Consider the following 17400-nt stretch of genomic DNA (forward strand, 5'->3'; position numbering starts at 1 on the left):
TATCAAGCCAAATTATGTCTTTAATAATCTAAAATAATGCCTCTATCAGCATGCATATAGCTTGGTTACAGATAGGATTTCAAACCAAAAAAAAATACCTCTAATAATTTTTGACTCAGCAGCTAAAAATGTTACACACGTTAAGTGCTGTAGGGCAGCAGCTTTTTAAATGCCATGTGGGTTGGGGGGCTAAGAATAAACTTTTTGAGAGCACAAAATGGAATTCAATGACTACAACCCACAAGGACCCAATTACTGAAGTATGATGTCCAGTCTCACAGATGGGTTCCCAGTGGGAATGGGGCGTGCATCAGGGTTCAGCATTGAGCCAGCTGGTGTTCAGACTGATGATAAACTACATCAGCAAATTGATTGGCGGTGTCAGATCAACAAATTTGGTGTATGCAGATGAAGTGACATTCCAGGCACAGTCTGTGCAAGAACTTCAACAAAGGATTGGGGAAGGGAATGCAAAGCTGAAAGCATATGGGATGGAACTGAGTATAGATAAGACAGTTGTAATGGAAGCAAATCTGGGAAATCAGAAGAAGTTGAGAAATGTGACAGAAGGGAATGTGGAGGTCGAAGCTAGAATCAGAAAGGTGGCAGACAACTGGCCCACCCCTCTATCCCAACTAACATGTACTTCTTCTCTTACCCTACCTACCTGAGTACACTACTCTCAAATAGTCTCTATGAACCTTTACCTTTGCCTTCCAACATTACTCTCCAAATTCTTTCCCATGACTCTTCATAGCTCTTTCCTTTCTTTCACTCAAAACTCTACCATCACCTTCTAAGACATGTACAAAGAAAATCTTTCTCCCTACCTGATGTACTGCAAAACTAAAATATTGACTACTGAACAATATTTGTATATTACTATGCTGAAACTTTTTGTTTGGCACGATGCTACATCAGTTATCAACCACATACTATGCATATTTTATTTAATGTGTTCCAATGCAACTGTTTACCTGTATATTTGTAATGTTCTAATGTGTATGTATTTTAATGTAGCTGTACCTATGAAACTTTTCTCCCTGTGCCTCCACTGAAAATGGGCTCTGTCCCAGCCAGACACTCCAAGAAAACAAATGATAAATAAATTACAAATAAATAGTATATGACAGAAGATTGCCAAAGAAGTAGTCGAGGAAGCTAGATGTGATGGAAATGAAGTGCCTGAAATGGGTGGTAGGGTTAACACCGTGGGGCAGCTAAGGAAATAAGGACATCAAAGTAGAAGCCATAATAGCTCCAGTTGCAGAGAAAGTCAAAGAGAACAGACTACTGTGATTTAGTCACATGTGCAGTAAAGCAGAACACAATTTGAAAAAGATGTTTGGGACAGACAGGAAGATGGCAAGTGGAAATGTGGGCATCCAGCAACAAGATGGATGGATCGTGTGAGAAAAGATATGAGGCAGTCAGGCATGACTGTTAAAGAAGGTAGGAGAGTGGCATTGAATCAAGGGAGATGGCAACAGTTGACACGACTCTCCGACCGCATGTAGAAAATGGGAAAAAGAGAGTTTGATGATGATGATGATGACAAGATCTGTGAAAAGAATTATGTTAATAGAAATCAATGAAAAGGTCAGAAAAATGGCTGTTTCACAGGAAAGTTCATGAGTGAAAAAATAAGCAGTGGGTAGGATTTACTAATCATTTAGGAATGCGGCCTCATTGTTTATCTTTGGAAACAGTGAGATAACTAATGCTGCTTTTCACTTACAGATGGGCTTATGGGTTAAAAATGCTACATCAGTGTAGACAGATGAGTGAGTTGTTAGGTTCTTCAGAGCTGCGAAAGATAAAGGAAACTGTGCTAACTGGTAGGCTGAAAGACTTGTACAGCAGGTGGGAGTGGAGACCCATTTGAGTGGTGGGTACCTTCTGAATGTCTAACTACAATGTTTGAAAAACCTCCTTGAATTAAAAGGTGTTTCCTTTTTCCCCACTCCTTTTTAATAACTAAGTCCAAGAAAAAGGCTTTGTTGTTCTGTCTATTAATAGTGACCCATAATGCGTTAGAACATATGACAGTAGTGCACAGGGGACAGGAATTGTGAAGAAGAAATTTTTACATATTGAGGTATATTTTTCCATATTTTTTCTATATAAAAGCTTGAAAATTATTACCTAAGTTTTGTGCCTTTTGTTGTTTTTTTCACTAAAAATGATTTCTCATATTTATATATACTGCACTTGTTTTTTTGTAAATTTCAGGAAGCATTTTCTATAAAGAATTTTTATATTTGGCAAAAAGACATTTTCTGTATCAGTAAAGCCCAATGTCTTTTTGTTTAATAAGCTCAAGAGATTAATTAATATTTGATGTTGTTAGTATTATCAGAAATTGATTGCATCATAATAAAAATAATTTTATGTAGAGTCCAGACTGTGTCTAAATGACCATGGCTTTCAGACACTACAAGATTCTAGGTGGTAATAGTCAGTACCCATGCTTTCAAATGGAGTTATTCTTGCAAACAAATTGTTCATAAAGGATTGCTATGTAAATCTTAAAAGAGTGGTGGACTCAAAATGTATTGTTTAAAATATAAAACATAAACAAATACCTTCTTTTGGCCATGAGTTACCAAGACCTGTGTATCTCCCACTAGAGGTGCAACAGCAGAGCTTTCTGGAAGAGGACATGGGACAAACTCCGGACATACTAGAGAAATGATGTGTCTCAGCTTGTGGAGGAATGCTTGTGGGATCCACATAATGAGCTACGGCCTATTGCTGGGCATAAAGAACTACAGTTTACCTTGCTTAGCTTGCTACAATATTATCCCTTATGTACATCATCATCATCATCATCAGTCCCTTTTTCCCATTTTTCTGCATGGAGTCGGGGTATCATGTTAACTGTCACCAACTCTCTTGATTCAGTGCTACACTCCTGCATTCTTCAACACTCATGCCTGACTGTCACAGATCTTCTTTCACACAATACAACCACCTCTTTGCTGGATGTCCTGACTTCCTCTTACCTTCTTCCTATCTGTCCCCAAATCTTCCGCACCTGATTGTCTTCTGCTTTCCCACACATATGTCCAACCTACTGCAATCTGTTCTCTTTGATCTTTTCTGCAATTGGAGCTACTTTGGCTTCTTCTCTTATGTCCTCATTTCTTCATCTGTCTCACAGTGTGCATCCTACCACCTTTCTCAGTCACTTCAATTCAATCACCTCTAGCTTCTTCAACTGTTCTGCATTTACTGCCCAGGTTTCTGTACCATACAGTAGTACTGGTCACACCACTGTCTTGTACACATTTTTCAGCTTCTTTGGCATTCTTCTGTTATAGACTACACCTGATACTCTATGCCAGTTGGCTGTAGCCCCTCTGATTCTAGCTTTGACCTCTTCATTCAAGCTACCCTTCTCTTCAACTACTCCTCCCAGATACTTGAAGCTATTTACCTGTTCCACTATCTTCCCTTCTATCTCTATTCTCAGCTTCTTTTGATTTCCCTAATTTGCTGCCATTACCACCATCTTATCTGTGCTTAGTTTCATCCCGTGTGCCTTCAGATTTGCATTCCATTATCTTATCCTTTGCTGAAGTTCTAGCTCAGAGTCTGCCTGCACTGCCACATCATCTGCATACAGCAGCTTTGTTGATCCGTCCCCTCCAACCTGTTTGCTAATGTAGTCCATCACCAGTATGAACAGAAGTGGGCTCAGAGCTGAACCCTGATGTACACCCACACCCACTAGGAACACCTCTGTGAGGCTGAACACTGTTCGTACTTGAGTCATTGGGTCCTTGTACAAAGCCTGCACTAATTCTACCAATGTTTTTGGAACTTCAAATCACCACAGTACTGCCCAGATCAACTTTCTTGGGACCTTGTCATATGCTTTCTCCACGTCTAGGTACCTCTAGCTTCTTCTCAAGTATCTGTCTCAATGCAAACATCGGGTCAATTGTGCTGCATCCTGAAATGAATCCAAACTGCTCATCTCCCATCTTACATTCTACTACTCTGCATATCCATTTATCAATCACCCTCTCCAGAACTTTCATGCAATATAAGAGTCTGATGCCTCTGTACTGCCCACAGTTGTGGATGTCCCCCTTTGTTCTTGTACACTGGCACGAACATGCTTATTCTCCAGTCATCTGGGATACACCTTTCTCTCCACACTGTTATTAGTACCCTCAGGAGCCATTTCTCCCCTATCTCACCCATCATCTTTATCATATCTGCTGTGACCTCATCTGAGCCTGCTGCTTTCCCTGACTTCATCTTCTTTAGTGCTGTTCTTATTCTTCTAAGGTGGGCTCCTCTTCTTCTCTCATCATAGGATGTTTCTGGGGACGTACAGCTTCTGCTGGGTTTTCTTCATTCAGAAGCTGCTGCAAATACTCCTCCCATCTTCCTTTGATGTCTTCTGGGCTGGTGAGCAGGTTGTTGCTGGCATCCCTTATGAAGGGCATCTGACCATCTTCTTTATCTTTCTGTCTTTGCCTTTGCCTTGCAACCTGATATAGTTTGTTTGTGTCCCTTACTGAGTCACTTTCCAGAAGTTGGTAGACTGCCTCTGAGGCTCTATTCTTTGGTTTTGCAACTTCTTTGTTAGCTTCTTTGTTAGCCAATCAGTAGTCCTTCCTAGCCTGGTCAGTCTTTTCTGTCTCCCATTTCTTCCTGCACTCCTTTTTTTCTTTTGATGACTGGACTTCTGCATTCCACCACCAGCTTTCCTTATGTAGCTTATTTCCATACCCCCACCAGCTTTCCTTATATACCTTAGTTCCATACCTGGCTCAGCCAGTGCTGATTTTAGGCTCTGCCATTCTTCTTCAACTCCACCTATCTCCTCCTCTTTTTGGGATGCTAGAGCCTTGAGTAATTCCTTGAACTGTTGTACTTTCTCTCCAGTCAGCTTCCAGGTCTTCAGCCTGGTCTCTGTTGGGATGACTTTGCAATCATGCTCCAGTGCTTTTCCTTACTAGGAGGAAGTCTACCTGAGTTGCATGTTGAGTTGCCTTACAAGGAGGAAGTCTATCTGAGTTGCATGTTGACTACTTGTATTTGATCTTTTTTTGCCAGACAGAAGTCTAGAATGGCTTCTCCTTCTTTATTCCTGTTGCCCCACCCATGTGGACCCAGGCAGTCCTCCTAGGTCCTAGGTCAGTCTGAATGCACTCCTTTCCTCACTATCACAACCCTGCTGGGGCATAGGCTGAGATGATAAATACTGCCCTATCATTACACTGGAGTTTGACTGCCATGTGTTTGTCATTCTCTGATGATATCCCTTACTACCACAATTCCTACACCATTTCTAGCCTGCCCTCCACCTGAAAACTAGACACCGGCCAGCTGGTAGCTTATTGACCCAGGTTATAGTGGGCACACACTGGTCAATTTAGCATGGGTCCCTGGGGTCCTCATTTTTGGTGACATTAGACCGAATCTTCTAGAGCCATATTTTACACCGAGTGGCTATCCCTGCCATGGTGCACAGTCTGTAATCCGTGTACTCCTATCTTGAGGATATTGCACACCACAGTAGATGCCCAAAGTCGTTGGCCTGTACAACTCTTCCCCCTATAGGGCACCATGTAGAGTCTGTGCTGCTGCCCACAGCTCCATTCATTGGTGAGTTTGAGATGGAAACACTCAGTATGTTTTTTGGACATGGGAGAAACCCCACAGAGACACAGGGAAAACATGCAAACTCCAAACAGGCATTGGTCGGAGGTCAGGATCGAACCTTGTACCTTGTGCATGGGAGGTGAAGACCTTAACCACTAAGCCATCTGGTCTTTCCCTTATATACACGGACAGTAAATTAGGGGTGCTTTCTTTTTTTTATTTTTTGTATCTGCTTAATGGCATTCTCAACCTTCTGTAAACTCTTGGAAATCTTTATGATGTCCTAAAGCCCATTGCCTGTAGTCAGCGGCTCTCCATAGGGTAGGGTTACTAACTGACATCCTGTTGTTGTAGAAACAAAGTCTGGTGGTACATGTTTCAGTACAGGAATGGATCCCTGAATTTTCATTACAGAGGATCACTTCCAAAGTTGAATTCCTCCATCCCTTCCTTCTTAGGGATGTGCACTATGAGAAGATGTAGTGTCTAGTTCCCCTTCCAAACATCATCAAATGCAGGCATGTGAGATGAAGCTCAGGCTTCTACTAAGGGATTGCCCAGTGTTTGGCCCTAACTGGACTTCTACCCCTGAAAGAAATCATCATCTTGATCATGTTTAGTCAGTGCATTCTTCTCTGTCCCATGGCCATCTTTTAAGACTCTACATTAATCTTCAGACCAGTGCTACTGCTGTCTCATGCAAAAAAATCTAGCATGTCTGTAGACTAAGTCCACCAGATGAACCCTTCCTCTCAGTAATTTTATTTAAAACCACAACAACTAGTTTTACTCAGTGGAAATGTGCTCTTTATCGAGTTATTTACTAGAAAGGCTCACCCTGACCCTGCTACACTTTGCTGTGAGGGAAAGGTTAGTTTACTTTTTATTTGTTGTATTACTTTATTGCCTTTTTCTATTTTGAATACTGTGATTTGTTTTATTTACCTTGTGTTTTATTTGTATTCTGCTTTTAACCGCATATTAAAACTTGAAAAGAGACCACAGATCTGTCTCTTGTGAGTCAGGCAGAAATTAATACAGGTCAGTTAAGGTTAATCATCTGTGAACTGAGGGGGTGGAGCAAGGAACTAAACCTTCTATTTAAGGGGTAAAATACAACATTTCAGAGCTTTACTAGAAAGGCTCACCCAGACTCTACTACACTTTGCTGTGAGGGAAACGTTACTTTGCTTTTTATTTCTTGTATTACTTTATTGCCTTTTCTATTTTTAATACTGTGATTTGCTTTATTTATCTTGTGTTTTACTTGTATTTTGTTTTTAACTGCATATTAAAACTTGAAAAGAGACCACAGCTCTGTCTCTTGTGAGTCAGGCAGAAATTTTTTCCCAACTCTCCCACCCGGTTACTGTAGTGTTCTTAAACATCACTGTCTTTCTAGTTTCCTTCCCCTTATGTTAATTTCACCATATATCTCATTTCCTCTCTGTTTTACTGGCTTGTGTGAGTAAGCACAAAATTATCATTTTGTGAAATCACTCCCCTTCAACTATTTAAATTTATTGGTCATCCTACTGTATTCCATAGTACCAGAATACAAAAGTGACCATCCCTTTCAATCTATCTTGCTGATTTAAAAATAGTGACTCTCCACTAAAATTTAACTTTTTAGACAGGTAAAACTTAAGTTACCTACTTTCACATCTAACTCCTCTAGTGCACACTGCAGTGTTTAGGATAAACCATTTTTTTCATCTTACCTTTAAGCATCCCTGTGACTAACACTTGCTTTAAAACCTGCAGGGAAAACACTAGGAAGTCTTAAACTGATACAAGCACTCAACTCTCCTTGTTAATAAGGAGAAAGTAATTGTAGGCACTAAACAGCCTATAATTGCACAGTAGCTTTCTAAGGTAAGAGAAAACAGCTCTTGTACTTCACAAAAAAAAAAGCACCAAACCAGGCATGTCCAAGGGTCAGCTTCCAGTGATTTCTCCTGTCCACCTGGTGAGTTGGGCATACCAGGGCAATGCAGCAATTGTCTCATGTACACAGACAACCCTCTCCTCCTACCACCCAACACTACAACCTACGAGAGATGCACTTACATAGCCAAACTGGAAGCAAAGCTCTTTCCACCCAAGATTGTGCTAGACAGTCAAGAGGAGAAGGATAACACCTGCACTACACCTCAAGAAACACATAGCCCTTCTAAACCAACAGCACCAACACCCACACATAGCAACACTAAACCCACGTATATGGAAGCCCTTAAAATTAACCTGCCCAAGCAACAAGTACCTTCGAAGCTGAAATGCAAACACCAGTCACAACCAAAGTGTCACATAGCTCACAACACCAGTGTGCCACCCAACAACAGCCCCTAAGGCAAGACAATGTACCCAACACTTTAGTCATAGGTGACTCTATAGACAGGCACACTGATGTCCCACTCACCAGGCTGAACAAGGAGAAAATTACAGTCAGCTGCCTGTCGGGTGCCAGGATCCGCCACATAATGCATGCACTCAAGTCACTCCACAACAAGTACAAATATGACTCTGTCATTGTCCATGTTGGAGTGAATGACTTGAGACGTACCTCTCTGAACTACATGTAAAGAGACATGGAAGAACTCTTGGATCATGTGGCCCAGGCAGGTATGACACTAGCCCTGAGTAGCACCCTGCCTTTGCCCAGAATGATACCACAGTATAAGGACAAAATGATTGACTACAAGAATTGGCTAAGCTTCTGGTGTCATTCAAAGGGGATCCAGTATCTGTCTGCCTGGGACGACATGATCGACAAACCACAATGCTTTGGCAGAGATGGTCTACACCTGTCACCCCTGGGATTCAGGTTACTGGCTAAGGCTCTTGCCACCCCTATAGTTCCTTTTTTAGGCAAAGTTCAAAGGACAAAACCACCACCATAACAGGTACAAGTATACAAAATCTGAAGGTAATGCTACTCAATGCTAGAAGTCTAAACATCAAAATACACTCTCTTGAAGCACTCCTAAAAATGGAGAATATCGATATCTGTGCAGTAACTGAGACCTGGTTCATGGCTCCAGCGAGCACCCCTGCAACACCAGGCTACACCTCTTACCACACTTTTTGGCCACCAAACCAGGATCGAAACACTAAAGGTGGAGAAGTGTCCATATTCACCAAGGATATTCACAGCACCAGGCTAGTTGCCCAACACAATGCGCCTGAAATTCTCCAGGTGCAACTAACACTAGGTAAGACTGCAATCCAAATTGTAGCTTGCTACAGATCCCCCACCATGCCCCAACATTCTCACTACACCTTTCTAAACATACTGGAAAATATTAAGATACAACCAAACACCCTAATACTGGGTGATTTCAACTACTCTGCCATTAACTGGGAAAACTACTCATGTACCAACACCTTTGCCCAACAGTTCTTTGAATTCATAAATTCCAATGCCCTAGATCCTTAGTCCCACCAGGGGCTCCAATATCCTAGACCTGGTCATTACCAACATGGGAAATTGATGCTCCACACCTATGGTCGTCCCCTCATTGGTCAAGTCTGACCATAAACTAATCACCTTTGACATCCACATCCCACCCCCCAGTAAGGAAACCTCCATAAAAAACTTCTCCAAAGTTAACTTCATGCTGCTCAAGTCAGAAGTGACAAACTTCATGACACCCATGCAGACAGGAACTGAAAGTTTGACTGCTGAATCTTACTCTAAGGCACTGTACGAGCACATCCACAAATGCATGAATTGTGCCACCCCCAATAGAACCAAGACGGTCTCCTCCAAAAAAAGGAAGCCAATCTGGTGGTCACTTGCCATAAACAAACTTTACAACAAAAGGAAGAAACTGTTGCAGAAAAGAGGAAAATCCCAGGATGCAAAAAACTCCCTTACCAGCCTCAGTAAGAAGCTGAGATCCCTCATAAAATCCTCCAAAGCTAGTTATGAAAATAAAATTGCCAAAGATTCCAAAGACAACCACAAGGCATTCTATAGCTATGTCATGAATCTAAATGGCAATGCTCAGATCTGCTCTGAGATACAACAGAATGGCATTAAATATACTGATCCCAAGGATATTGCCAATATCCTGGCATATTGATTTAGTGCAATCGTCACCCCTTTCTCACCCCCTAAAGGGCCCTTCTCAATACCAAAAGATTGCCAAATTACAGTAATAATGGCCACACAGGTAAAAAAACGCACTCTCCAAAGCTAAGAATACAGCATCCATGGGACCAGATGACATCCCAGGCTGTGTACTACATGAACTACAAAATGAACTGGCACCTCACCTAAGTGTCCTGTTTAATCATAACCTCACCTCAGGCTTCATGCCCACTGAGTGGCGCACAGCTACAGTTATCCCACTCCACAAGGGGAGATCCACCTTGGATCCCTGGAACTACCACCCCATCAGTCTGATGAGCCTGATCTGCAAGGCCATGGAATGTATTATCATGGAACTTATAAACAAAGACATTGGCAACCTTCAAACACTGGACCCCACGCAGTTTGGGTTCATGAAGGGCCAATTTTGTCTCCTGAACCTGATTGCCTTTTTCGAATCAGTCTCCAGAGTCATGGACAAGGGTAAGGTGCTCCACACAGCTTTTCTGGACCTCGCCAAGGCCTTTGATACCATCCCCCACTCTGGAATCATAGATAAACTTATTAAGCTGGGCGTTAATCCCTACGTCACTTGATGGGTTGCCAAGTGGCTTACTGACAGAACCCACACTGTAAAAGTAGCCGACTCCAAATTCAGCTCCAGTCAAGTGACAAGTGGAGTACCTCATGGTTCAGTCCTGGGACAGCTCTTGTTTGGCATCTACTTCTCTGAAGTACAGGCAAACACTAAGGGACTCTGGCTAACAAAGTTCACAGATGACTGCAAACTGGGAGCCATTATTGAATCCCCAAATTATGTGGATATTCTACAAAAGGGCCTTACAGAAACAGATGCTTGGTGCCAGAGCCATGGGCTCAAGCTCAATGCCAAGAAATGCACAGTTATCCCCTTTAGGAAAAAATATGTACCCTTGAATTACCACATAGGTGGCAGTACACTAAACACAGAAAGTGTGATAAGAGACTTAGGGACACAGGTGGACGGTGGTCTCACCTTCGGTAACCACATCACCACAACAGTCAGGAAATCATCCTTCTATGTGGCACACCTCATAACTAAGGGCTTTTCATTCAGAAGAAAAGGAGGTCATTGTCCCACTGTACTCATCCCTCCTTAGACCCATTATAGAATACAATGCCCCATTTGGTACGTACCTCTCAAGACATCTGCAACAACTGGAACGGCCACAGAAATAACTCACTAAAAGAATCACAGGCCTAAAACAGATGCCCTATGCTGACCGTCTAAAAAACTCAAGCTATACTCTGTCACATATCGTCTACTCAGAGGCGATCTCTGCTTAACATGCAAGGCCATGTCAAACCCAGCGATGCATGGACATGCTACACTTAAGGAAATCCCAATCCCTCAGAGACACACGCTCCAGGGTTCTAAACCTTGTCATCACAATGAACAAAACATGCTGGAGGGATAGGTTCCTGACCCTGAGACTCTGGAATAGACTACCCATACATGTCAAGCAGAGCACCTCTTTTACCCTCTTTAAAAGGAACCTTGATGATTGGATGGGAGATAGGAAATTCACCCCGGTGATCACATCAGTCATCCTGCTAGACAGGGTTCCAGAGAAGTAAATACTGTGGAACAAAATAGCCATGGAATTGCTATGGCTAGGCTTGTATAGGCCCTAGGGCTGATAGCTTAGTACCAACCTATGAACCTATGAACCTATGTTTGTTAACTGGGTGGGTGGGCTGGACCAAGGACTCTACAGTCATGAACCAGGTGCTGAAGCACAAAACAATGTTCAAATAACCAACATAAAGCTTATGAAATACATCGGAGCCTAAAGCTAAAAACTAGAGTGTAAATATGCAGCTTCAATGTAAACTACAATTACAATGCTAAAAGCTCTGATAACAGGGAGAAGATGAACAGTGAGTGCAAAAGAAAGAAAAATTATAACCTAGGAATAATACTTACAGGCTGTATACAATGTTCTGAATCTTTTGATTGAACTTATTTGCATTACAACTGTGCAAACAGAAGTTAACCATCAAATACGTGGAATTCCACAGACCATGTTAGCTGAAAAATATTTGAATACATAGACTTAAAACATTCTTGTATAGGGTCATGACCACAGTAGATAGAAGAGGATATTAGTACCAAGTAAAGAGAGGAGTTGCAAGCACAACAGGAGTATGTATTGAGAACTATATAAGAGGAGTAGGTGCTGAGAAGTATATATGAACTATAGGATTATGTACTGAGCACTATATAAGAACTAAAGGAGTATGTGTTGAGAAGTACATATGAACTATAGGATTATGTATTGAGCACTATATAAGAACTATAGGATTATGTACTGAGCTCTGTATATGAACTATAGGAGCATGTACTGAGCACTATGTAAGAACTACAGGAGTATGCATTGAGAACTATATATGAACTATAGGAGTATGTATTGATTACTATATAAGAACTATATGAGTAATTATTGAGAAGTATACATGAACTATTATTATTTGACTATATTGCATTGTATATTGTATATACAGTGTAACAACCTGCTATGAGTCTAGCACCACAACATAAGTTATGGTCCTGTTTGTCCTGTGACTGTCCTCACTGTTGGTACTGTATCCATAGTGAATGAAAATGTAGCACTTCAGTTGGACTCCTCTGTGAAAATGGGCATCATTCACCTGTGTGTTTTACATTTATGACTTTTGTGGCATCATCTCAGACATCTGCTTCTGCTAGCAAGAACAAGCATCAGAGTCCCTTTTTGTTCTTAGTTCTGACTCTAAGTTCATAGGTTCGTAGGTCAGTACTAGGCAATCAGTCTGGAGACCATTTCTAGTCTAACCAAAATCCCTATTCCCTGTAGCATCAATGAAGGCATGACATGGTAGAACAGGGCAGAATGTGTGGCTGCCCAGCCAATTACCTAGGTTTTCCTTGAAGGTGGAAGGGGTACTTCTGTGTTGACATATGTCGCTACATTATCATATTGCTATCCTGTTTTACACTCACATTGCTATACCTCAAGTGTTTATATTTCTCTAAGCAAAACCGATATTAAGCATTATGATACAACAACTATGTGTAAATCCACTGCAATCCAAGCACATATTGTACAGAGGCGTTACAATTGCATTTATCCATGTATTACTCTCCTTACCTTCCAGTTTGTAAATGCAGACACTAATGAGGATATCTGTACTGCTAATTCTAGTGCAAACAGTATATGAAATAAGTTTTATACCACAGAAACATGGCTTAGTAACAGGAAATTGAAGCTACCAGAATTACTGAGTCATGACGGAAACCTGAGGACAATTTTTCCTTCAATTATGCACAACCCGTATCAGGTATTCCAAGTCCAGGGAGAAGGAAACAAAACTAGTGAGAGAGCCCTACTGTTTTGACATGTTACCTAGCAGTGATGGAAATAGTGCAGACTAGTTACACTGTGATGACTTCCTGTTAGCTCATTAATATTCAGAACAGGATTGATGCATGTGCTTCCTTCTCATTAGCCCTACTTGCTGTCAGCAATATCATTCTAAGCATTCTGTCTCAGCTAGACTGCTACTATGAATTCATGCTTTTTCAGTTTAGACTGGGAGCCACACTGTTCCACTCACCTGTATAGCATGCTGCTGGACTGTTCATTCATGCAGGTGGTGTCACCTCCCATTTGCCCCAGAATATATCCTACATAAAGGTGGTGCCTCAACGGAGCCTGGAAACTATCTTGGTCTGCAAAGCTATGGAAAGGATCATCATGGACCTCATAAATAAAGATATCGGAGACCTACAGACACTGGATCCTACCCAGTTCTGCTTTGTTAATGGCAGATCCTGCCTCTTAAACCTGGTCGACTTCTTTGAAACAGTCACCAAGGCCATTGATGAAGGGAAGGTGGTCCACACAGCCTACCTGGACCTCACAAAAGCCTTTGATACAATACCCCACTCGGGCATTATAGATAAGCTCACCAGCTTAAATATAAACTCCTATGTCACTAGATGGGTTGCAAACTGGCTCAAGGACAGAACCCACATGGTTAGAATTGCTGGAGCCATGTCAGACTCCAAACCAGTTACAAGTGGCGTCCCACAAGGCTCAGTCCTGGGACCTCTCTTGTTCGGTATATATTTCTCTGAGGTACAGGCCAACACAGAAGGACTGTGGCTGACCAAGTTCACAGATGACTGCAAACTGGGTGCCATAATCGACTCTCCAGCCGACACAAGCATCCTCCAAAAGGGCCTCATAGAAACAGACAACTGGTGCTAGAGCCATGGCCTCAAGCTAAACGCCAAAAAGTATATAGTCATCCCCTTTGGCAAAAACAAAGTGCCCACAAATTACCACATAGGTGGTAATCCATTAAGTACAGAAGAAGTAATTAGGGACCTGGGGACCCAAGTTGATAGCTATCTCTCATTTGACAACCACGTGGCCAAAGTGGTTAGAAAAACATTTTATATAGCCCACCTAATCATGAAGGGATTCACATCTAGATTAGGGGAGGTCATCGTGCCTCTTTACTCATCCCTCATCAGGCCCATAATCGAGTACAATGCCCCTTTTGGGATGTACCTTACCAAACACCTGCAGCAACTGGAAAGACCCCAAAAGTACCTCACCAAGAGGATCAAAGGGCTCAAACAGATGTCATATGCTGCCCAGTTAAAGAAACTCCAGCTCTACTCCGTAGCATACCGCCTGCTCAGAGGCGAACTGTGCCTGACGTATAAAGCCATGTCCAACCCGGAATTAAGGGACATGCTGCACTTCAAAAAATCCAAATCCCATCGAGCTACATGCTTGAGAGACTTGAACCTCAGCACTGAAATAAATAGGACGTGCTGGAGAGACAGATTCATAACCCAGAGGCTCCCTTCACTCTGGAATAAAATCCCAGTCCAGGTTAGACAGAGTCCCTCATTGACTCTCTTCAAGAGGAATCTTGATGAGTGGATGGGAGATCGTAGGTTTACCCCGGGTATCACTTCTGTGTCACTGTTAGACAGAGGCACAGTATACTAACCTCGAAAAAGGGCATAGCAAAATTAATTTAAAATGGGTGGCGAAAGCCAAACATACTCTGGCTAGGCTTATAAATGCCCTAGGGCAGATAGCCTAGTATGAACCTATGAACCTATGAACCTATAACATTTCCTACTTGAGTGAGCTCATTCAGATTACCTGATCATTGCTCACGATTCTCAAGTGGACCACCATTTTTTTAATTCAGTGAGTTTGAAACTGTTGCAACAATATGGCTTCACGTATATCCCAGCTTAATTGCCATCATTTATATGTTCAAGCAGCTTTGATCAATATTTGTATACTTGGCCAGTCCATGGTGTGACAGTCTTCCCATTACTGAAAAGAGGGTTATACAGAAGTGGAGTGGACTTGAGAGCTGCCGCTGTGGATTACATTTGTATGGGTTTTGTGTTGTGTTGGTCATACCCTTTCTGAATGTTGCTGTCATCCTTCAGATTGACTTTAAGTGAGGACTGGTCATTGGGAATGGCCCTGTCCTGGGACCAAGTGAGGGTACATTCTAGACCTACCAGTCACTTAACTGATCTTTTGCTGCTCCACCACAGACAACATGAGCAATATGTCTCATCTCCACACCAAACCCATAGTAAAGATGAGCAGGCATATGCCTTTTATTCCTTTACCTACCCTGTCAAGTCCAGCAGATGACCAACCTACATTTGGGTAATCTTGGACATTATCAAGGCTTTGTATATCTATCTATCTATCTATCTATCTATCTATCTATCTATCTATCTATCTATCTATCTATGTAGCTCTCTGTTAGTCTGCCTATCTATAAGTCTATCTATCTATTATCTATCTATATGCTTGCCTGTCTATCTAGCTATGCCATGGAGCTGGCGTACTGACCAGCCAGTTTTTGATGACCACCTTAGCATCTCCTTTATATCCTCTGTGAAGTGTGCCTGGGATCTTTGTCAAGTAAAGAGCATTCAAACTGAAGTATGAGCTGACACTAAGGAACTGAGTTCCTATTACCTCTTACTTACTAAGAAATCTTTAGAGTTTTTACTGATTGTCCTTCCCACTGCAGGAGAAATAATACTGTTTTAAATCCACGGAGAATCAATGGCAAATCGTTAAGCTTCAAGCAGCCTGAAAGAGTTTTGGAAATACTAACTCACAAAATAACTTCTAGAATTGTTTTAACATCAGGAAGCACAGTAAAGGCTGATACACAATCAAAGCAGCCTTCCTGAAGCAAAGACAAATACCGTTACGAAAAAACATCTGAGGCATATGGAAAGATGCATTAATAACCTTGCAAAACGACAGTGATAATATCAGACTCTTACTTTATGCATTAATTGAGAAAACTCCTTAAAGAAAACAGCTGATCAACCTTTGTAAACCAAATGCCTAGCTCCACAACTTGGGGCCACAACTTCAGAAAATATAGCTAGATTCTCCACTATTTTCCAGTTTTATGAGGCATTTATATTTAAAATTAACAAATGATTGCAAGAAATTCCAAGCTGCAGTCCTGCTCATTCTGATGTCATCTGTCCCAGACTCTTTCATGCATGTGACACTTTGAATACCAAACCTTTGTCACATATTATGATTAACTCTTTCTTACAAAGAGGAGCTTTTCCAGAAATTTGGAAGCTGAGATGTGCAATTCATCTGTTTAAACCCAGAAACAGAACAAATAAAGAAGCAAAGTGGCCTATTCACTTGCTTCTGATTTAGGCACCATTTCAAAAAACAGCTGCTGTTAGCTAAGGTCTCATATTGAGCTCCACAGGTTATTGTATGTTCATTTACATCATGGTTCCAGCACCATTCCCTGTCTTAGTATTCAGAAAGTCAGTTTACAAAGCAACGGATGAAGGCAAGCTCAATGGAACAACCTCTAGGTCTTGGACATATCCTAGTCCCATGAGTGGATAAGGGTAGGTAGGGAAGATTTATGATGAATGCATCCATGCTACTCCCTATATGTTAGACTCCCTGCATTCAAGACTTCCACAAGTAGGCTCCACAGAATTTTCACTGCAATCATTTCTGAAATAGAGCCAAAGCTGATCTGTCTTTTTGATATTACCTGTCTCCTTACTGGATCTTGGCTAATGCTTAATAATATATATATATATATATATATATATATATATATATATATATATATATAATATAATAAAATAATACCCGAGTTAATGCAACAAATAATGGGATTTTAGTAGAAAGTTGCTACTCTATGAATGAAGGAAGATGAAAATTCATAAAAAAATGGCACCAAGAAATTAAAACCTTTCTTACCTCCCCTTGCCACACTGGATTGATGGTATTATACACAATCTTTGATCTTTTCTCTTGGCCATGGTGAGGTAAGGCAGGAAAGATGGTATGCTTTCCAGGTTGTATGGAGATCTTTAGATAAGGATCTGGGTTGAAGAACATCCCTTTCTTCAGGCTAGCTGCTTGAAAACCTGCACAAATGTATAAACTTTATATTTTATTCCGTTGTTTTTTTTTCATTAAAAGAAATTGCTATAGAAAACAAAATGGATACATAGCTAATAAAATAAATCTTGCAGTATTTAATGAACAGATTGAACCAAGATCTTCATGTCCTCTTTTTGGGAATCTGTACTTAAGTGCAGGTCTATG

General features: G+C 41.3%; 1 protein-coding gene across 1 annotated transcript in view; it reads right to left on the bottom strand.

The window, feature by feature from the left end:
* The window catches only part of HECW1 (HECT, C2 and WW domain containing E3 ubiquitin protein ligase 1), a 2794797-nt gene that overhangs the window by 1326401 nt on the left and 1450996 nt on the right, over positions 1 to 17400 (bottom strand). Inside the window, exon 7 of the mRNA XM_044065592.1 lies at positions 17050 to 17219. Within this exon, the coding sequence (XP_043921527.1) occupies positions 17050 to 17219 (170 nt within the window). The remainder of the gene's footprint in view (positions 1 to 17049; positions 17220 to 17400) is intronic.

This window comes from Protopterus annectens, chromosome 3.part0, assembly GCF_019279795.1.
Source record: "Protopterus annectens isolate FY-2018-M chromosome 3.part0, PAN1.0, whole genome shotgun sequence".
In the NCBI taxonomy this organism is placed as follows: domain Eukaryota; kingdom Metazoa; phylum Chordata; order Ceratodontiformes; family Protopteridae; genus Protopterus; species Protopterus annectens.